The 23,441-nt window shown below is 51.8% G+C and overlaps 1 protein-coding gene across 1 annotated transcript; it reads right to left on the reverse strand.

Annotated features, from left to right (window-relative positions):
• Positions 1-1,436: 1,436 nt before the first annotated feature.
• Positions 1,437-23,142, reverse strand: CrzR (corazonin receptor). The gene is given in 5 exon segments (XM_029111646.1): positions 1,437-1,505; positions 1,823-1,947; positions 3,403-3,593; positions 6,792-7,018; positions 22,528-23,142. Coding segments are annotated over 5 exon segments (1,227 nt in total).
• Between the last annotated feature and the right edge of the window lie 299 nt (positions 23,143-23,441).

The raw sequence follows: 23,441 nt of genomic DNA on the forward strand, positions 1-23,441 counted from the left end.
TCGCCCGGAAATAGATCCACACTTTTTTCAGCCTTCTTTTCCCGAAATTCTTGGCATTTCCGGTCCGTATGGACCGTCTATGGGGCGTCGCTCCAATATGCCGTACTAGAAAACGGCTTCCGGCGCGACGGCACCCCACTAGACCCGTTGAATGGTTCGACTTGGCACGCCGAAGGGGCAACGGCGGCGGTGAATCCTTCACCGACGCGAAGTGGACCATCGCAGAGGTCGATACGCCTCGGAAATGAGCGTGAGCGGGATGAATGCTTAGCGCCACCATCTAATTGATCCCTTCCCGCTGCCCGGCTCTGATTCTTCTTTTCTCATGCGCTTTTCTCAACCTCCGACGGATACTCGTATGATACGAGGGGAGGATGGAGCAGCACATCGATAGAAGGGATTCGGAAAGTAATAGGAGCATGTATCATGCATGTTATGATAAATTCGGGAAAAGACCAAAGCCCACAGTGAGCAATAACCGTCAAACGGATAACAAATCCGGAGCCGGGAGTAACGACCTCCGTAATAATTAGAGAGAGCTTTGCTTGAGCCCTCGACGAGAGGCTCGGACCGTGATGTTTCCTTTTATGCGGATGGAGGGAAGTGTGCGACGGATTCCGAGAGCAAAGCTTTCCTGCTCAGATGACTCGACCATCGATCTGACGATTCCCGAGGCGAATCAGCAGCCTATGGGGCGTTCAGGGAGGGGAATTGGCGAAAGTCAACGGCGCATGGGCCGCGTTCATCTGGTGAGTACGAAGTGTCGAGGACTAAAGCCAGATTCCCAATCAGGAGGTCAGCGGGAGCATTGCCTGCATGGAGCACCGTCCAAAGTCATCTGGAAATATGGTTTTGCGTGGCCGAATTAACACGCTTAGGCGACGGTTCCCTTCGACTCCCCACTAGTCCAATTATCAGGTTTCCTTCGACTTCCCGAGTCGACAGATGCTGCCTCAAAACTTTTCAGCCGAGGGAATTTCGTGGCTTCTCCATCACGACGCGGAAGCTGCGAGTCGATGGCCTGCAGATGGCGCTTGCTCTCGGCAAAGACACTCGAGAAGCCGCCCAGAACGCGTGCCGGAACCAATGTTTTCCGGATTGCAGACTTGAATTGACTGTTGGCAATGTAGACCGAGGAATCCGTGAAATCTCGAGTCGCTACTTTCCGATAAGGATCCGGACGAATCAGGTAGGATGGGGTAATGGAGGCAATTTCTCTCCTAATCCTGTGCTGGTCGGAGGAATCACTCCGGAATGCGCGGAGGTATCGGATGACTTCTTACGAGATCGTATCGACGAACTCGCTCTTCCGTGTGATCTCCTGTCAGACTGCTGCTCACGGCGCTCAGACCGCAAACCAAGCGGGAAGACTCCCGAAGGATCTGTCGACATGTCTCCTTTGAGAAGTGGGCGACTTCTGCGTTGCTGCCGCGGCCTCAGAGAGATTCCCGCTCAAGCGGAGGCCTGGCGGCGGAAAGTGTTGAGGCTATTCTTGGTGAATCTGACTGAAGACGCCGTTCTCTGGAGAATAAATTCGATGGCAAGATCCTCGTGGCGGTGAGCTCGCTCCGGACAGGAAAGGCCAGTTCCTAGAGCCCAATATTCCGCGGGGTAGCGCTCGGCTAGTCCAACTACTCCATCAAAGGCTCGGAATCAAGCAGAATGCAGTCTCATCTCGCTTCAATTTTTACCTCCACCTGTGGATACAGAATAATTAGGAAACCCTCAACACTAGCGATCTGGCGATAAAGTCGAGAGAGGAACCCACCTGGACTTTCTGAGGGTCCTGTGTGCGATTGTTGGACTCATGATACCGAGTGGCGGATTGTTTCAATCGGAAGGACTGCGTCGACAGGACGACCGTCGAATGTTGAAGCTTCGTGCTCCTCGGTCTTCTAAGGTGGAAGACGCCATAGATCACAGGATTGAACATTGCCGTGGAACTGCCTACAAAGAAGAGGGAAGAGTTCAGCGCTCCTCCCCTCACGCTCTTATTGTTCGTTGAGAGATCGTTGGTCAACATAGCGAGAACTCCTACTGATGAAGCTAAGCCACTAACTCAGCCCGACACGCGCGAGACGGCGAGCATACGTTGACCAGGGTTCCAATGTCACAGGTCTGCTTGCTTATCTCTTTGTCTTCAAATAAAGAGATCTAAACTTAACTCCTGCTTCCCGGTCCCAAGTTTCGTTGGAACGCAGCGCGTCTGAGCGAGAACTCTGAAGGATCCCTTCTGCCGGGGGAAGCCGTCAAGATTACAGGAGCTCAGGCGTTCATTAGGGTGCGCAGGGCCATCCCAGCATTTCCCCGAGGCTTTCCGATACCAAGGGGTAGGGCTAAGAGCAACATGCTGCTCAAAGCACTAATATGAACGTTCCACCAGAATAAGCCGTATCCCATTCACAATTAACCCGAAACCGCGGAAATGCTTCGAACGAGTTGATTGCTGAGCCTCCAGGGACGCTGACTTCTCTGCTCCGGAGGGCGCAGCCTGAACAAGATGCGGCGACATTGAAATTGTCGCGCGTGGAATGGATTTCGTGGACACGAGTCTGTCGTGGGACCTCAGCGAGACAATCCGATTTGTTCCGTAATAATTAGCCGCCTTCATGATCCTAAGAAATAGAGCAGGAAACAGGAAGTCCGCATCCTAGTTTGTATGCTGATACGGATTCATCCTAATCCCTGGCGAGGGAAACCTCAGCTGGAGGTGATGAGAGCTTCTCACGGTAGCTTCCAGAATGCTCCACGCCAGTGTTGCATCTTTGCGGAACGAGAAGAGTTCGCCCATCATTCTTGTGGGCCATTATTCATCCGTGAGTCTCCGAGGCTTGGACGGACACTACAGCTAGACAGTCGATATTGAACGACCACAGAGTCGCGTCGGAGTGCGACTCAGGCTACGTGCAGTGAGCGGAGCCCCAGTGCGGAGCGTAATGATTGCGATATCTCCGCGGCCGAGGGGAAGTATTACCTCGCTTTGCTCGGTCGCGCCCACAGAACATTATTCGCGCACACCGAACGGAACAGTCGTAAGCGATCAGAACAGTAATGACGGAGTCGCGACGTAAGCTGCACGCGTCATTAGCAAAAAATAAGTCAATGGTGACACACCGGCGCCGTTTGACGGTACCCCGGACGGGAGGAAACGGAAGACTTGAATTTTCTAGTCTCATGCGCGTTCTGAAGTCCGGGGAGAGTAAGAATGACCGGTCCAACATCCACGGTCGCAGCCTCTTGCATCGAATCATAATGTGACACTTCGGATCGTGAATCGTTAGTCCATTCCACCAATGATCATCTATGTACACATAAGAATGGTCACGCTGGGAATTCTTTTAGGAGAAGAAGCTGATTCCGACGTCAAGGTGGGACTGCATGCGCGAGAGGGGAAGAACTCACCGAAGAAGAAAATAGCCGACTGAAGGTCGCCAGTGATCTTCTGCTCGGGATCCAGATTGAAAATGAAGATGAACATCATCCCGTAGTAGGGAGTCCAGCAGATGACAAAGGCCGCAACGATGACAACCGTAATCATCAATGATTTCTTTTTCGCCTTCTCCAGAAGACGTCGTCTGGCTTGTTCCATGGAGCTCGTCGCCAAACCGCCAGGGTTTTGCAATTGATTGGAAAGATTCTCATGTATTCCGGGTAGATCTGCAAGGCAATGATAATAATAATCGGTGTTCGAATCGTTCGACCACAAAATCATGAGGCGGTTCTCGATTCAGCGGCTCCGACAAGCACAACGTCAATAAATAGGATCAATTCCCCTCCCGGTTGGACCCGAGATGGCAAATTGAAAAAGAACATGATTGTGCCGCGGAATTCTTTGTGGTGTCCCCGGGACCTTATCGATTTGCCACGGAGTTTGCGGACTGCACTCACTGTGACGGAAGAGAATACAAAAGAAGCCGTCGATTCCTCGGTTTGCAGGGAGCGGTCTCACCGAATTCGCTTCCCACAGAAATCACGCCTCTTAGTGGCAGGATTTTCGAAAGCGAATCGACTACGTTAGAGCGCTCAGGCAGTAAATAAAGTCTGAGCCGCACGAGGCGGACAGACGCGACAAAAGACGCAGAAATAGATCGAATCGAGAAGCTAAAGCGGACGCTCGCTGGTGGAAGCTGGCTCCCGTTCCACAAGGCGAGCTCCATACGCAATTTTGCGACCTCCGTGGACGAATATGTAGGTCTTACGGGGCTCGGGTGGACCCTTCATGGTTGAGATGCTTGGGAAAACATCAGAAAACGGTTCCTTTCAGATCGCTGCTCGCGGCGGATACGAATATGTAAAAATACGAGCCCCGGAACGCTGCGAGATGATCCATTTCCTTATTTTGTTTCGTTACCGATTCGCCACGGGCGCCTGGTCTGAAGACCATTGGCTGAATAAAAGAAGATCCCGATCTGACCGAAAAAAGGCTCTCATCAAATCGAGTCAAACGCTTCCTTAGTACCAGGCGCAGACTATCAGTATCAGTGAATCTCATCGTTCCGGGTAGAGCCTGCAAATATTCCATGAGTTATACCAGTCGTCAGCGGGGATCGCGGTGCCCTCGGGTCGCGCGAGAAATTAGAGGATTCTCGGGAGCTCCTTTCTTGACCAAAAAAAAAACGCCCTCCAGAAGCTTCGCAGCGACGCAACGTTCCGATCGGGTCTCTGTATCGCAAGAAACACTTCGAGAAGCATTCCCCCATATTCACACACAATATACGAAAGCAAGTATCATCTCGGACTATATATTATAGTGTCAGCGACCATTCATCATTCTCGACGATTGTCCACAGTTGGTCGAAGTGAGAGTAAAAAGCACCATCGAGTAATTATCATCTCGAGCGGTGCCCAACCTCTCTGGTGTCGCGACTCCCTGAGGAAGGCAGGCGGCCTCCTGAGGCGCCCAGACGGCAGCCAGGCTCCCCTTCCTGTCTTATCCTCTCTGCTCAGGAGATCTATTCAAACCCTTCATTCGAATACTGGAGCGGGTGCTTGAGACTCATTGGAAAATGAGCAGAAGAATTCAGATATTTTCTGAGCAAGCAGACGATCTTTCGGAGGAGCGCGACGCGTATCAGTGTGCCAACATTGCAATTTGTTGGAACTCGATCATGGAACAAGAGTTCGGGTTATGATAGCTAGTCGTGGAGCTTAGCGGGTATCGAGTCCGTTCCGATACTTCGTCTTGGAGAAAGGAAGTGCTCGTCCAATGAGCTGTGGGAAGATTGATTCCATCCTTCATTGCTGGAGGGTAGGAGCTCAGAGCTGGAGTCACGCAGCAAGATGATTTTCGACGATGATTCCTTGTAGTTGTCGTACCCTGAATGCTCCGGAGTATGAACCGAAAATTCGTCCGCGGCGCCTCCAGGGAGGAGGTGGGGCTCCCGAAGTAGCCGGGAAATCCACGTTGGGAAACCCACATGTAGATCTGCTGGACGGAGTTCGCAATCCGGGTATTAATTATGATATTCCCCGGGTTCTCATCACGTAGGCATACGTCAAGGTCTAGTGTCCAATAGTCATTACATATACACGCATACCAATGGAGAGATATTGCTCCCGCGAAGGCCTCGCATGGAGTACACCGTCTCGGTCGGTGACCGAACTCCGAATTTGGGATTCCTAGCTAGAACCGATTACCTCTCCCGGATGAAGCCCGTCTTGTGTCGGTCTCGAGCGTACCCATCTCGTCGTTCCGCTACCCGAACTACCTACACTCTTCACACGAGGTGTTGCGCTGGCTACTTGCCAATCCTGAGAGTCACCATTGGGCCCGTCATCTGATTTACCTCACGGGCGCCTCTGCTGTAGATCTTCGACAGCTTCAGGGAACTTTCCCTCCTCGTCGAATAGAGTCGATCGACCATCCAACATCACTCAGATCGTCGAAATAAATGTTTTTCAAATACATTGTCAAGTACCGTTCTTCTAAAGATAGAGAGACAGCAGGTTCCTCCCGCTACGAAAGGAACCCTTCTGGACGGCAGTCTTTTCTCTACAGGGTAGGTGCTGGTAGGAGGGGGGGGGGTCCGCGGAGAGAGAGTCGTCGATGCTCGAGGTCGTTGATTCGCACGAGAACTGAGTATTCACTTGAAGCTAGGAACACCCTGACAGTCAGCGGAGATCCGGACGCATCCGAGCATTCGGTGCACAATCTCCTTATCGAAAGTGCGGCGTTTCGCCTCTTTTTTCCTCCTTATTCCTTTGAGCTGCACATTTCTTTTCCGTCGAGCACGGCATAGCCCCACAGGCAACCGAAACGCGTGGTTATTCTGCAAGACACAGTCGTTGGAGCGCCACGCAAGGCCGCGCTGGTTTCTCGAGCTTGGGAGCAAGCTCCCGCAGGTTGTCCCGCGGGAAATCATGGCGGGCTTTGCTGAGAATCTGTGCATGTCATTTGACATTGTCTCGCGCAAATTCTATTTCTCTTTTCCTGTGGGTCTCGTCCGTGAAACTGTAAGGGGGCACCCATTCGGCAACGCTAATTGACATCGGTAAAAAACCGCCTGAATCTCATGCCCGTGGACTTTCTTTACCTGATGAATTGACTACCTGCATGCCGATTTCCCCATGTTATGAGATTCGAGATATATGTACGGAGGTATGTCGCTAAGCTCTGTCACCGAGGGGGAGGCGGGGCCCTCCCAGCTGAACTTGGCGATTGTTCCATGACGCGATTCCTCGCTCTGGAATAAGTTTCTCCTGCACGAGGATTTTACTCCTCCAGCAGGACAGATCGCCGATGCAGTTTTACCGGATCAGGCAGCTGACTTTATCTCAATAACTGCCATTACCGGAAAGGTACCTCGCTAGAACGAGACGATCTTTCCTACTCACTTGCGATGGTGAAGAAAGTGCTGGCGTACATGAGGACTAACATTATGAGCGGGATGATGAACATGAGCAGCAATGAGACTGATGCGTAGACCTGTTCCTGCCAGTCGGCCGTATAGAAGCCATACGTGACGCATTGATAGAATACCTCATCGAACGGGCCCTGCCGCACGCGGAATATGAATATCTGAAACATGAGAATACACTTTTGAAAAGAGGCTTCAGTGTCTGGTGGGCGAATGTGGCTCCCGATGATGTGATTGACTCGCATGCTGATTTCGTCTCGCAGTTTTTCCTGGGCATCGAGAATCTACGATGACCGACTTGATTCACTTCTGAGCCCGAATGAATTCGAGGGTGAGCTGCGTCGACTTCCGACGAGATAATAATAAAAAGCCTCGAGCGCTCCTGATTCCAGGGAGTGAGAGTCTTACTTCTGTTACTGTCTCTCGTCATAATTGAGCGGTATCAGAGACATGGCTGCGGGTCCAAACTTCACACCTTCCGTGGGCTGGTCAAGTCTACGCCCGCTAAATTGAGGATTTTCAGCGCTGCCCTTCCACGGGTTTTTCTAGGAGGTTGACAAATTCGTTGTCGCTAGGTTTTCCAAAACTGTCGATCTAAATTCGAAACTTGTGTTTGTCTTTCTTTCGGCAGAGACTCATCACTCATCACCTCATCACTCATCACCTCATCTTTCATCACCCTTGTCGCTGCGAGACTGAACCAAAACAACATCAGCTTCCGAGTCCAATTCGATTCCCAAAACTTATCGTATCTTATAGAGAATGTCTCTGTCACACTAGTCTATTTACGTGAGTTTGAGGGTGATTCTCTCATGACCTGACTCATCGTCAGTGCCAAAGCCGTATCCCAGGATTTCTCAATTTCGCCCTTCCAAGCGTTCCGAACAAAGAGAGCATGGGTAATTTTCTGTCTTGATTGTCTCAAGAGCTCGGAGCAACCAGTTCTTTTGTTCGTCTGAGCTCATTGACTCCGACTGAGGACAAATATTGATTTTGTCATCAGGTTCTCCACTGCGCTGAATTCGACCCGAGCTCGTTTAGACTTCCGTCTACGCATGCGGTTTCTCTTCGCCCGGCTGGGTATATGCTTGCTCAAGAGATATATCGGTGGATTCGGCAGGCTCTCGGCTCTGCTCTTGAAACGAGATTATTCTCCTAATTTTGCGTACATGGGGAACTCTAGAGTAATCCGACAGCATTTTCAGAACATGTGTACGGTAGAACCTCGCGATGACGGACCTGGTATACACCGGGCACTCGTACAGCGGGCCGATTGCTTGGCTCTGGGCAAGCCGATGGAATCTTCAATGTTAGGAGTCACGGCTATAGCGAACCCAACAACGGACATCCGGATTAGACAGAATGATCTTCAGGCCTCGGTCCTATCTCTTCTCATGCTGATCAAATCGGTTATCATGGCTTCATTGTTGCGAGACGGGAATATGGAAGCGATGGCCTATCGGACGATTTGCAAAGTTCCTCGCCCTTATGCGCGTCGTGAGCAAGGCTGCGCCCGTTACCCCGATGACTTCCTTTTTCAATGCCGATCCAGAACCCATCATTTGATAAAAGGGTCATAAACCGGTCATAACGGACCGTTCCGTCCGCTCCCTCCGAGCCCGTTACAACGAACTTCCACTGTATTTCACGGCAAGTCAGCCCCGACCGCGGATTGCTTATTAGTTGGCTTTGCTCTTCCCCTATCAATCATCGCTCACGCTCAGTAACTATCATGAGAGCCTGTGGGACGATGCTCATCGTCGGACCTCCGATAGAAATATTAACCTTGACCGGGACATGGTTCTTGCGTTCTGTAGGCGTAGAAAGCTGTAGCGCTCTCTCTCCGACGAACGAGGTGACATGGGCAATGCTCAGATGTCTCCGCTCGAAGGAAGCGGAGGAGCTCTCTTTGTTATTTGTGTGCCAACCCCTAGATCCGAAGAAGTATCGTGATGCGAGCAACACATGGCGTTCTGTATATATCATGCTGCACAGCGGTATCAACCGGTGGCTCTCACTGCCGATCGATTGCAGACCCTCAGCGCTCTCGACAGGAGACATTCCGATGTCCAATATATCGATAACGTCGTCACAAAGTGATAACGAGCACGTCACTCCAGGGCAAGAAGTCTTTCAAGGGTTCACCGGACACTTTTGGGAGAGAGAGCGCGATGCAGCGATCTGAGCTCTATCCAGTAAGGTCTTTTCGAGATCATATATCGTCGGCTCGGTCGCGTCACGTCCCAGGGCAAGGTAGTCCATGGCTGTTCCCAGTGGAATGATCCACGGGATAGTGGTACGCCTCGAGCTGACTCATGAAGATTTATATGTTTGCAGACAGTTCCCTACAAGCAAGGTGGAATTCGCTACTGCAGCGACTCCCCAACGCGTGCAGTTGCCCTGATAAATCCCATGAGTTCCCCCACGAAATCATAGATGTACAGCGGATTGCGATCAGTTCTCCCCGATGCATGGCAACGAAGGAGCTCGGAAGATTGAGCAGAGTCTTTTTTCCAATGTCAAAAGCGAGGGACAAATATAGCCATGTTGCAATCGAACTCGGACTCCGACGGAACGGATCCGATGTGATAGCCGCGGTCTTCATGTTAAATCGCGAAATATACAGTCGAGAGCGAAGCCTTAATACTGCTTCGTATATTTGGACTCAAGATGACCAGAGATACGTCGACGACGTGCACACACGTATGGATACTATAGCTCTGGCTGCCCGACGGGTGGTCGAGTTATTAGCGTTCGTCACTTCTCGTGCAAGCGTGCGTTTCACTTCGTGCAATGCCGCAACGATGCCGCTCGCGCGGGAAGCGGTGTGGGTTCGATCCCTGATGCCGGAAAAACATTCCTTTCGGAAGCGCAGGTACTCGGCCTCGATCCTCCTGGGTACATTTGTTTTATGGATCCGTCCTCGGAAACAATGTGAATAACACTACCCCGGACGTTAAACCTTGGCTGTGTGGTCCACCCCGAGAAAGTTTTTTTTGCTGCCCAGGCTCGATACTAGCGAAGTGATTGTGACGTGAGCACGCGACACTTCTTTCTTGCTCAAATCCACCAGCACTCTCCGAGTCATCATATCAGCAGAGAAAGCCCAAATGAGATAGGGTGGATCGCATGGAGGATCGATTGTGGTCGCGATGAGGTCTCCGCTGGGGAGATTCGAACATTCTGGGGCAGGAGGATTCGAGGAACTCTATCGGAAGGCTGAGAGTTCTTCGATTCAGCTGAAAGACTTAAGGATTCACGCGCGGTACCTGAGATGTGATATCACAGTTGCGTCCAGTCCCAAGAGGACTACGACCGGACTCGTTCGCGACTACAGCATTATGAGTGGCCTCATTATAGCCCCCCTTCAGCGTCGTGATTGTCTGAGTGTCAACTGCATGCTCTTGCGGGGGTGGTTTCGTAATTGACTTCCTCGTCACCTGTTCCGTCCATCAGATCACCGACACTGCCGAAGGCACATGAAGAGTTCTTGCACATCCCGCGATCGATGGCAAGCATAATTTCGTCTTCCTGCTGCGTTTCGGTGAGATGAGAGCGGGTGAGGAGAACTTAACCGATATTCAAGGAGACGTCGACCGATTTGAGAGCGCAATGCTAGGATAACGGAAAGAGGACCTGAGGAATGGTATGTGACCGAGAAAACTCAATCTCACTCTGCCCTTGTTTTTCTGCCTCCGAGTGTCTGCCTGACACCTCTGTTATTATTATTAACCATCGTTCGGAATAACCGAGAACCGACCCTAGGGAGAGCATAAGCGATTTTCCTCGGGGCAGTGGAATCAGGGGAAGCAAGCTTCCCGGAAGGCGTATACAGTTATGGGAGAGATTATGGTTACTTAATCGGGAGATTGTCGTGAATCGTACGACTTCAAGGGCGTTCGAGTCTTTTAGCGAGGCTGTGCGACCCGTGGAGGAATTCTCTGCCCGAGACTTCCTTACCGTGAATTCCGATTGCGGACGCATTGGAACTCACCGAGCGCCGTCACAAGCCACATCGGAGGCTCAAAGCATAATTGTTTCAGCTCTACCGATCGATGTGCTAGACTTTGAGCCTACGCAGACGAGGATGGAGGGCGCCTTGACCGCTCGATAAGGGGGAATCGGCTGCTAGGCTAGAGATCGTCACCACATTAAAACTGAGCCATCAGCCATAATGGACAGAGGAGTCCAATATTCGAGCTGATTGAGATCGGGCTGATTGGCGCACGACAAGAGCCTGGCTAGAGCTGAAAAGCACGAGGATACCCGCGCATACTCAGCGACAATCGGCTCTGACGTGTAGTCGGGGCAATCGATTTTCTCGACCATTTGATCGGATGAGCCCTTGAGTTATTCAGCGCCACTCTCAGACCTCCGCAGCTATTTACAACGCTCATTTCGGGATACACGCGCTCGATTATTCTATGATTCGCTCAGCGAAGGGACGCCCGAGATTCGATATAAGTCTATCCTGCTGCGCCGCGAGCTCTGCGGCCCGCCAATTGACGACGCTAACGATCTAAGAGAAGTCTCCCCGGTTTATCCTCCGTTTACCACGCTTCATTCTCCATGATTCCCGGTGGACTATCACGCTTTCCGGTCAGGTAGAATTTCTGACGTGTGTCGGAGCTCTGACCCGAATCCCGCTTCAATGCCCCTCAGCTTGAGCGATTCAAAAAGTGATCGTACCGCATCCTGCATGCGGTTCATTTAAAAGAGTGTCCCCGATTCGAGGCGCCAAAAGCCTCTCACGAGTAAGGTCTGTCATGATAGGAATTTATATTTATGGGGCCTCCAGATACCCTTGGGACCTTGATCCTCGGCGCGAATCCCCCTCGCTCGAATCCGCCCCGCTCAGCTCGAGAAGGGACTGCTGAGAGCGATCTCACCGACTCGGATGGCTTTTTAGGCTGCTCTGATACATTAGGGCAGCCTCGAGGTCCCGTGAGTGAATACAATGGAATTCTATCTGGCGGGAATCGAACTTCAGGCGATTCACCGTGTTCTCCGAAAATGGAGGGCGCCTGCTCTTGAGTCTTGAGACGCCACTCGTAGACGAGTTTCTTTCGGAGGAGCAGAAAATGGAGTGGCACTCCCTGATGGACGGACATCCCCTCATGAAGGGGGGGGGAATCGATCCGTGTGGACTGTGTGTGTTCGAAGCTCACGACTCTCGAAACGCCTGGACCGGCAGAGCATGACTAATGCGCCCGTCATTTCGTTGTCTGCCACAAAAATTGCGGATGGAAACTTTGCTTTCGGACTATAGCGGTCACTGATGAATCTCGCCTCGTGGAATCCTCTTCTCGAAATGAACACACATGGCCGATTTCGAACACGGAGCAAGCTTTACTCAGGTAATTTTCGTGTTATGGAAACTTCCCGCGGGATGGGCTCCGGCTGGACTGAAGAGGACGAGAAGAGGATGATTCATTTAGCAGGGACACGCAATTGCCCTAAACAGTGTTGTTCTCTAAGGAGACTGACATGCTCGGATGACCTATGAGGGGGGCGGAGGGAAGGGTGGCGGTCCGATTGCATCTCGTTCGATGGGGAGTCGGTTCTCCCAGGTAAGACTCCTCGGATACTTTGATGCTGCGTTCTAGCGAAGGACCGAGATGATTCCAAGCTCCAAAATCGCGTCGCTCCTGCATTGATCCGATTCCGTAATTCGTCTATATAGTGGCAGCACCACGACACACACCAGGACATTGCTTGCCCACTCTTGACAGTACCTACTTTCGTCAGGAACTCCCTCAGGAAGTCTCCAAGCTCCGAAATCGACGATCTGCTTTCGAAATATGTAGCTCGGAGAGTGGATCAATCATCTGGTCATGATTGTGTCTGACCGAGCTCACAGCTCCATGACGATATATGCGAAGCACGAGGAATAGACGCATCTTTCGGGGCGGGTGAAAATTCAGACATACATACAGTCGCATGGGATTTCACAACGACATGGGGAAAAAAACTGTCATATTGGTATCAATCGGACTGCCGCCCGTTGGAGTTAGCACGTAGAGGAATATGGGAGTCTCCGACCCCTTTCATCTCCGATTTCCCATGTGTATCCTTGTCCTAACGGGCGTCACGTCCCGGGCGGTTTCCGAGAAGGAAATAGGTTTCCGCTTCGAAATATCATCGGACTTGGCAGCGTTCTGAGGCAGGAAGAATTCTGGCGCGGAAACCATGATACGTGCCACGTGCCTCACAAGTAAACATTCTCTTCCTTCAATCCGGGTTTACGAAGATGGGTATGTTTTCCGAAAGTCCCAAGCCTAACTAAGAATAGTATGAAGCATTAGCGTCAGTCAGCTTATGGTTCGCGAAAAATCGAATTTCGAACTTTTCCTCAGGGAGGACTCGTCGAAGTCGTGAGTCCAATTATTCTCTTTATCTATGGCGAGCAGAGACGTGACCAAAAATCAGGAGAAAAGGGATATCCATCTTTGTAAACCCGGATTGGAGAAAAAGAATGTTTACTTGTCAGATGTCTCAGCGTGGTAGATGAACGCGTGGTGCATCAACGTCGGGTATGAAGTTCTGAGATTTCCGCGAACGATTACATATTTGGACGGCGAGAGACAGCCCTGGGTTCGGACAAATACTCTGATGACTTTTCCACGGATTTCCTCGCCTCTCGAGATGAGACGGATCGACGTCTTACCTTGAGGAGAGTCTCAGCCTCTCATCGATGGGATCTTCAAGGGGTCATCGTCGAGGAGGAGCACGCTTCGAAAGCCTCCTCGGTCATGGCACTCTCTCCGAGCGCGACATCTCCCGAAGTCCTGACGTGAGCATACGACTCCTTGGTTCATTTTCGCGATCATTCCGGTCAATTCGCGACTTACCGGCATTCCTCATTCGGTCTCGTATGCTGATCCGGTACTCTCAAGAAATCGGGCCAATGGTTCGGCGTTTGATTGCGCCTCGGAAAAGCGCATCAGAAGCGCATCAATGACTCTGATGACTCAAGATCAAGTGTCCAATCGATTCTACAGAGTCGAGCAAGAGGGAAAGGCGGTATACGGCCCATCGGTACCCTCCCGTAGCTAGCTGCAATCTATCGGAGCTAGGGAGCTCAGACGAGAAAGGCGGAGGAGCTTTACGCGAGTGGCTTCGTGCCTCGAACTCATCCGCGAAAACACTAACGATTTAAGCCGAGCGAAGCCTACCGGCGCTCACCAGCAGTAAGTAGACTTATGGCTGCGGAGACTTATTGTTAGGGGCAGGCTACTTGCCTTCAGTCGCTTCGAATTCGCATAGGCGGTAGTCTCCGAGCGGGAAAGTCTTCTCCTAAGCTTAACTTTACGTATTTTGTAGCGATGGAGATCGTGATGCGCGCCTCTCATCCCGGAAACTGGGAAGATGGAAGTCCTGAGCTGACCACTAAAACTCCTTGGAGACTCAATTCTGAGTCAGCAGATATCTTGCACCCCAACTCGGCTTTATTCAGAACATTGATCGTTTCTTGGTTGACCAATACCGGGCAAGCAGCCCTCGGTATATTTAGGAAGCAAGGACCCTAGCTCCCGGGCAGGTTTGTACCTGGAGTCGGAGATAGGCAAGTCGGTCACCAATGGCTCGAATCCGAGTTTGGGATCCTCGGCAAAAAGTCACCAGACCTTGTTGCTGCGTCGCCACTCTGATATCCTGAGCACGCTCATCATTCCTTCGAATGCTGAGACTGTTGCAATCACGTCAAGACACAATTCATAGAGCTTTGGGTGGTGTCGGTGATGATAAGCGACAGAGCTGTTTAACAAATCCCTGCAGCATGTGCCTAGGATGTCGTTCTCGCAGGGACTCTTGTTGCGTCTCCGCTCCCATGCAGCGTCGTGCAGCAGATGTTCGATCGAAAGCTAATACCATGCCATAATGAGAGCGTATCGCCACCGATTCGCGTAAGTTGTACGAGGTTGAAAACAAGTCCGAAGGACCGCTTAGACTTCCTGATAGCTCATGATGTCTGCTCAAGCGGAAAACACGTAGTTTTGTAGAAGATAACAGAGGAGCCACACAATGCTCTTGTCTGTGGAACTACTAACGAAACTTCCAAGAAAATACGACCCTCGAGGTCTGCGGCTGAGCTGACGCGAGAAGAGACTCCCACATGACTCTTGCTCCGGATATTCACATCCTGTTCCTATGAGGAGCACATACCGGTCGATGGACGAGCGCTAACATCGGCGCCTTCCTTCTGGTCCTTGCAAGGACTAAACTCGTCTATTGCAGCAGCTGAGGCCGCTCCAGTGGGAGTCTGTTATTCTATTTTAGAAGTGACTCAAATGATGAAACGACGCACGGAGAGTTCGGAGACCCTAATAGAGTTGGAGCGCAGTTACATCTTGTGTTCCCGAACAATATCCGAGAGTTCGATATGTCCGCGCTGCATGCAGGAGATGAGCTGAATGATTTCCGAGAATGGTTTCTAATTTGGCTACCTTATGAATGCACAAATGAAACATTTTATCACATTTCGTGATCGGATGACAGTCACGACCGGCCGACCGCTTCCACCCATCGAGCCATGGGGAGCCGCGAATTCATTTCGGACGGACAGGACTTACCGAAGCGAAACAATCGATAGTCCGGCCGCTGTAGCGAACAATAAACTCCAAAGGTACGGTGCGACGCGTTTGGATTCGACAGGCTTCAGAGATATGGAATCACAATTTGAATGATCCAACCCTGTTGTATTGATAGTGTTCTGAATTCGAATCGAGACACCCCAAGAGTCTATGGTTTTTCCTGCAACTACTATCGAAGTGTCGGGAGTTATTGAGTGTGATGGAAGGAGTCGCAACTCTTGCGGGATTCCCCGGATGAAGGCGAAAGCCTTGAAATAAGTGCCCACTTCTATGCTCCGGTATCATAAAGGGTCAAATTTCCGGAAGAAGCTTCTGCTCTCTCGGTGCTCCTCGTTCCGCCAAGAATTGAAGATATCGGCTGCTCGATTGAGCTGTGAGAGACGCAGACCTTCCCACTTCTTAGGAAAAATATAGTCTCGATTGAGTGGATTCAACTAAATCCTGTTTCGCTCCATGGTGTCTAATCGCATTTCCCTCTTGATGGAGCAGTGTCCATCCGCGGGTTGTCGCGCTCTCGCCAACGAACGACGCGTCAGTGCACACGTCAATTCGGGAGAAAAAGCCCCCAGAGCCTCCAAGGGATGCCGATCCTCGAGACAATGGGCCGGAGTCCCTAGCGATGATCATTCTCCGAAAAGATCTCGTCAGCTTGTTTGTTCCTCGATGTGAGGAGCGTGTGAATGCAAGAAGCGACTTGAAATATTCGTTTCGTGAGGATCATCTGACGCTCGCGGGCGCCTGCGTCAGACGACAAACGAGACAAAAACGACAGCTCCGAGAGGCACATCTTCAAGAGATTGGCAGACGGCTAAGGGTTCGAGCCGAGCGTTTGTAAAACATCCGACGCGGCTTTCCTATCGCACGTTGAAATTTCCCCGTCGCGATCTACTCCTACCGGATCTGATTGCACGCCCTGCTGAGGCGTTCAATGGAAGTGTCCCCCGAGCAGCGCAAACATCGCTACTCGCGCATTCCGTGCGATGTCAATTTAATCTCTTTTTCCGTCCTCCGAATGCGGTGGCTCGCGCGCGGGCCAGTGGCGGTTGCAAGAGCGCTGCGTAATCCATGTTACGCTCGAAGCCGTCGATCTCCCGCATGACAATCGGGTCGAGTCACAGGTTGCATGGCTCTCTGCTAGAAAGCACCTTCAGAGTCTACACACTCGTTCCTCCTGCGACAGCGCGGCCTGCCAACGGACCCCGGTGATCACGATGTTGGGATGTGAAAACTCCTTGAGATTCGCAAGTAGGGAGGAGGAAATCGGTATTTAGTCGCTCTGACCTAACCCCTGTCGCTCAGTTTACCGGCGGAATTTCAGACGGTCATCGTTAGCTGCACACTCCCGTCAATTCGGCTCGAGGCAACTCGGTAATCCTGAAGTGAGCAACGAGTGAATTAAGATCCAAGGCTAAGGATGCGAACTTCGTTAACTATTATCATTAAATCTGCGATATGAGAGGACACGTCCTTCTTTGTCCGTTTTGTCCGCTTCTTAACCATTTTGGCGGGAATGTCCGCTTTTTGTAGTTCCTGCTGGAACTTCTGCTCATTTCAATTCGCGCAGACTTATTTGCTCTCGAAATCGATTGAGTGAGGAGCGCCGTGCATCGTGAGTACACATGCACGGTTGGATGGAATCAAAACACGTCGGCGTCGCGAAGAACAGATGATCCTCGAGAGTTCGTCAAGTGGATGTTGTCGAATCTCCCTTCCACACGTGATCCTTCTGCAAGGGGATCGACGGAAATCACTGATCGCAGCCGAAGAACAATTGTCATCTACATCTCGCGGATCACGCTCGTGTAGTTAGTCGCGTGAGTCACACTGAAACTTGGTCGCAACTTGAGTTTCTGAGTCAGTGAATCCGCTCGAGCAGCGAACGATCGCATTGTGGAGAAGCCCCGAGGCCATGGATCCACATCTGAGACAGCTCGATCCGCTGACCTTCTCTCGGAAGTAATGCCGCCTTGTTAAACTTGATAAGCCTGATCCTCTACAATCCCGAATATGTTGTGCACAGGAGTAATTCGAATCCTGACAAGGAGGTGGAGACAGATGTCGCCGTCGGTGTCGTTCGCCGATTTTTCCGGTGTGCGACCCGATGCGTTCTTGGATATTCGAGGCTTCCAATCGCATTAATTCCGGAACAGACTCGCTTTTTCTCCCGAGACGTGAGGGTATCCAACTTCTGATTGATTGTATTGGTGCTGTCCCAGTGGGAGGTTGACGATGGATCCAAGGCTGGTGTAATTACGTTCGACAGCGGAAATCGCGGTTAGAGTTCCCATGAATCACCGGGACCTCTTCGAAATCTCGGCTAGATTGGGGACTGAGAGGACATGGCGTACTATGAGACGGGGATCTGATTTTCGACCCTATTCCGCAGTATCCGGAACGTTTCATCCTTCAATTAAAAGCATCGTTTTGGCGCCAGCACAGGGAGAGATTGGTGACTTCATCCGCATGAGCAAATTGCTGGCGACCGCCGCGCGAGAGAGAACCGGCTTCGAAAGCTGTGACGGAAATGTGACCCCAAATCGAGCGATTTTCCCCCGGGGATTCACCCTCTCTGACCGCGAAGATTATGACTTCGAGGGTGTCTCATGTCAGGAGATTGCCGGTCGAATCCGAAGGGATGGTTTGAAGGCCGGGGCTTCAACGCTCGCTCCAGCGTGAGGACTGACGATTGTTTCGCTTTGTCGAATACTGTACCGCAGCGATACGGCGAGTTTCGAAGCGGATGCGTGTTAGCGATACGACGCTTCGAGGTGATCGACGGGTCTTCGAGTTTGTCGCTATGAGCTGAGTCTACATTGTCCTCCTCCTCCTCGAGACTGCGACTTTTCCCAGATGAGCCCTCCGCTGAATGATTGCTCTTCCACCATGCCCTATTCGAGTTGGGAGTGTCTACGACGTCGTCCACGGGCACAGGAGGAGCTTAACGTGGAAACGCTCAGGGCCGTTAACGCTGGGAAGCCATCATCGGGAGTTTAGCTCCAAACGAGCACAGCGTGGACCCCCGAGCGATCCCATCCTCTCACGTGCACACGATTGGAACGATTGACGGTGACTCATCCAAGCATTGGAAATGGATCCTCCACCTGATCGTATTCCAGCCAGACCTCAGACCACGAACTTCGATGACCGGGTCGGTCCTCAAGGAGATTGGACGACTTTCTCGGGCAGATAAGACTGGATCCCAAGCATCCTCGAAGAACACGGCGGCACTCATCGGTACAAATGTCGTTCCTGGAACCCATGTCATCCCCCACTCAAACGATACTGGGGCTCTGATAGAAATGATCGCTCCGAAGACGAGCGCGGCGAACAACGTGCTGGGAGCCGGTGGTATAATTATTCTGAACACTCAGATGGCTCCCAGTCCTCGAGAACTAGATTCCTTATCCTGAAACGTACATTGGCGCTCGGTGTCCGCCCAATTATCACAGCACCGGCTGGAGATAAAATCGTCGACCCACGGCAGTTTTATTCTTCTTGGAGTCCACGAAATAAAAACAGCGATGCTCGTCCGGTGCTGCTAATTCGCTTTTCTTCCTCGTACGCAGGTCGACTGCTCCTCTGACTGAGGTCGCGCTGCCTGTTCGCATCCATTTTCCCGGATACGTCTCGGGGAATTATCATTGGCACGAGCTCGGCCTTCTGTCTACGGTAATTGACGCTTTTCTCGTCCGATTCCCGTTGATTCGTCGCGCCTGCATCAATAGCAGCTGCTCAGCAAGATAGTAAGCTGCCGCACAGAGAGAATATCCCCTTGTGAAGAGCTTGTGAATGATACAATCGGATCTCTAGTGAGTCGGTCTCATGGGAGTGACTGGTCCATCTCAAGAGCGGCCACTCGAGATAGAAACTCAAAAAGCCGCCCAGAAGCGATCGTGTGCCTGTATGCGAAAAAGAGATCAGAGTGCCTGCTACCCATTTGCAGTGGTCAGCAGGGTCTGCTAATTAACCTCGAGTGCGGTTTGTTGAGGCAAGCCATCCGTACCGACCAAGTTCGCTCGGCCTTGGATCATTGGAACCACCGGCGCCCAAGTTCCGCCCCAGAGATCCCGATGGAGAATCACAAGAGAGAAACTCTATTCGGTCTCCTCGAGGAGAGTGAACTCCTGTCTGATCGACTCCCTCTTGATCCACATCGGCAACTCACCCGTTGGAGAATCCCGAGACCGACAACGGAGAGTCCTCCATACACTCCGCACATATGTTCATATGTGACTTATGTGTGTTCGATGCGTCATAGTCTTCGTCGGGAAGACTGAGACGCCTTCGTCGCTGTGAGGAGGGGAGATCCTCGTCTGAATTCTCTTTGTTCGATAGGTGCTCTCCGGAGGATTGTGGTTTCGGCGGAGCGGACATGTACCGAATTCCCCGCGGAATATCCGAGGGAACGACCATCATTTGAAATAACTCGTGATCGAAAGGTTGTCGTTGCTACTTTCGGATCCGTCGAGATGTCCCCACCCGTACGTGGTCGGACCTTTGAACTCCTCCTTTCTCGCCGCGAATCGAGACATCTCATCTCAAGGGGAGCTACGGTTTCGTGACCGCGACTTACGACCCTTGTAACCCGACGTCCTGTCTCCAATGGTTAGCCATAGCAGGTATGCATCGAGGGGCTGGAAATCACGGGGGGCCGGGAAGCTTCATTTGTCGCTATCCGAGCCGAACAGGGAGCGTCGCACCGGGTAGAGCAATAGCATTCCTCTGAACTCCGGTTACCTCCGATACAAATGAGCCGCGATCGCGGCTCTCGGTATGAATACTACATCCATATAGGTAGTCCGAATGGAAATGCCTTTGATGTTCCGCAGATGCGGAGTCGGATCCCCGTGCTCCGAGTCCACAGTCAATGGCAGCGCCGGGAATGCGAGGACTCATTCGGGAATTCCGATGTATCGAACTCTACCTCCGATACCTCGCTGACACCTCATTCGCAATTGGAATGGCCGACATCTGCTCAGAAGGAATACCCCATGAGTGCAAAGCCGAAGAGAAGCACACAAGAACGTGCTGTGCTCGGACGGCGGTACATTATCAGTCAATTGGGATGAGTGCTTGAAGGCTGCTTGCTCGGCGTGGAATTTTCCCTCGGTGAAATGAGCGTCACTAACCAACGGTCATGACTGTACGGAGAAGAAAAGCCCGAAGAGAAGAACGGAACGAACATTCGAAGCATCAGAGCATGACATTCGGTCAGAGCCGTTCCGCGGGACAAGATTTTTTCCTCTTCGTAACGACATGATTGCCACGAAAAATTACAATGACTGAGCGAGCTCGGAGCGTACACCAGGAAGATCACTTCTGCCGGAGGGCGCCGTAGGTCTGCTCACGTGCGAGTACCTACGTAAGATGGCTCCCGGAGATATTTTTGTTCTGACGGGAGCCCGACCCAGTCGAAAGTTCATCTCGAGCAGGGCGCGGACACTTTTCGCATATCTATCCCTGTCACGTAGCGATTTTTCTCCTTGCAGATGCCTAACGAAGGACACGGTAACCTCTGAGGAGTCAGCATTCTGGGATGGACTATGTACCTCGCTTCCATATTTCCTCCCACTGTGCTCGCAGATTATTCGCCGCCGGTCCACAGCGTAGTCAATCACATGGAGCAGCGTGATCGTGGGAAAATTCACTCACATCCAATTACGCAATCGATATCGAATCCTGTGAAGGTTTCGCGACGTTTAGTTGAGCTCATCGTCGGAATTTTGATATCGATTCCAAGACGCATCACGCGACATCAGCGTTTTTGCCCGAAAGGCAAAAGTTCTCCCGCTCTTGAAGGGACTCCAGACTGAGAGAACGCGTCGTGACGATGGTGACTACAAAACAGTCAAATCCAGTTCCCGATCCGTCAAGATTTAACGCTATTTTCTCTGGATTTTTTTCTGGAATTCTCAGTGACCAGATCCCAGCGCGCGCTCAATTCGAGCTAATTCTCCTGTCGGAGGTAGAGACGGAACTTTTCACCCATGGGATATTCATAAGCTTGAGCTTCCTTGAGCATCAACCTGACTTAATCGTTTCACGGCTCATGAATGTCTCGATGTGGTCTCCGGGAGCTTAGACCGACAGCATGGAAATAACCGAATTCATTCAAAAAACGAAGGTTCAAGCAGGACTCTGGAAATGGTGCGATGTCTTGCTTTGGCTCCGGAGCTGCGAGATCATCTTAATCGCCGGAGACATTCAGCGCGCGGTTGTTCCGACGGGCCCTGAGGGGACAGACCTTCTGTTCGTCAGGGCATACGTCGTTTGCTTGCCCCGATCCCGCCGCGGATCCAATTAAGGGGGGATTTGCGTCGCGAGTATTAATTGAGCGGGGGACCGCCTCCAGCCTGAGATGTGCAAAACAAAGCTTTTCGGATTGCGCTGGATGGAACAAGAACGCCCAACACGCTGTCAGCGTCCAGCTGGCCGCTCGACCATCGTGTAATTTAGGAGGGCTAACGGGCGCAGCTGGACTACAATTCAATACCGTCCGCTCACAGTCAGCGTTCCAGTAGTTGATCGCAAATCACGACCGCATCGTACAACGAGCTCGCCGAGGAGGTGACGACAGAATATTTGAGGTGAGCGCGCCGAGGAATGCAGCCAGGAGAAAAATTCCATCGAGCCAACTAAAACCTCAAGCGAGCTTCGAGGAAAGGAGTTCGGGCGCAGAACATTCCTTCCGCGGAGTTGGTAGCCTCGGAGCGGTAGAACCACGGCAGGACGTCGCGTTGGTACGCTGATCGATATCGGCGAATCCGATACGAATGTTCATGGGCTAATTGTCGGGGCAGACGCATTCCTCCGCACCGATAGCTGGCGGAGCAGCACCGGTGGAGTCATTATCTTTGTGGTGAGGAATCTATTAGAGTCGCGGTGCCGCTATCAATCATCCTCCACAAACTATCAAAATCAATTCGACGGCAGCAAATCATTTTCATCTGAGAGCGAAGCTTTCCGATCTCTGCTCTTGACAGCATCACCTGCGCTGCGCATTTCCCAACAATGCTGAGGATTTGCCTCTTGTGCCTCGGGCGGGCATCCCTCATTCCTCCCTATTCCGATCGACTTACCTGTGGTAAAGATAAGATGGCAGCCAGCACCCAGGCGACAACAACGCCTCGCTTTATTAGACTTATGTTCGTCTCTCGCTGTAGTGGGAAGCGCACGATCATCAGTTGATCCAGGGCGAGTACCACAAGAATGTAGGTGGACAGGTAAAGCGAGAAAACTTGCATGTACTTCACAAATTTACACGTCAAATCGTCCGCAAGCCACGCAATCGTGTAGGTCCAAGCGGCTTCGGTTAAAATACAGAACAGCGTGACCAACAGGTCGGCGATAGCCATGTGCGCCAGGAGAGTATATAGCGTCGAGCTGTGCGACGACATGCGACGCTCGCGCATTCGCGAGATCGATGATAGAGCCATTCCGTTGGCTAGGATAGAAACGCATCCGATCACTACCAGCACAATCACTCTGACCAAAACTTCATTTGTCATTTGCGGAGCCGGCCCCAGGGGCTGGTCGGTGGCCAGCACTCCGTAGGTTCCGTCGGCTAGCCATGGAGGCGACTCGGCTCCAGAACCATTGGACGATGAACCGTTATTTAGATTCAGTGTTCCGGTCACGCATTCCGTCAGAGAGTCGCACAAGAGAGATCCTTCCACACTTAGACTTTCTGACATGACTCCACGATTGCGGATCACGATTAATGAAAGATGGAGCGCCGAGTTCTCAATCGGTCTTGTCGGCCACTTTTTCTAATTTGGTCTTAAATATGCTCCGTTGACGCACGCCATCGAGATTCCCACAAATTGACACCACTCCAGGATCATCCGGTCATTCCCGGCACAGATCCCGGGTCACGTTTCCACACGGGGGAAAACAGAGCCACTTCCCTTGCGTGCGCCTTCTCAGGTCCGAGAGGCCCTGTGCTTTTGCGAGCACCCCCATGGGCGAGAACACGGTGGCGGCCCTCTCCGAA

This window comes from Galendromus occidentalis, unplaced genomic scaffold, assembly GCF_000255335.2.
Source record: "Galendromus occidentalis unplaced genomic scaffold, Mocc_1.1 scf7180000077456, whole genome shotgun sequence".
Lineage (NCBI taxonomy): Eukaryota > Metazoa > Arthropoda > Arachnida > Mesostigmata > Phytoseiidae > Galendromus > Galendromus occidentalis.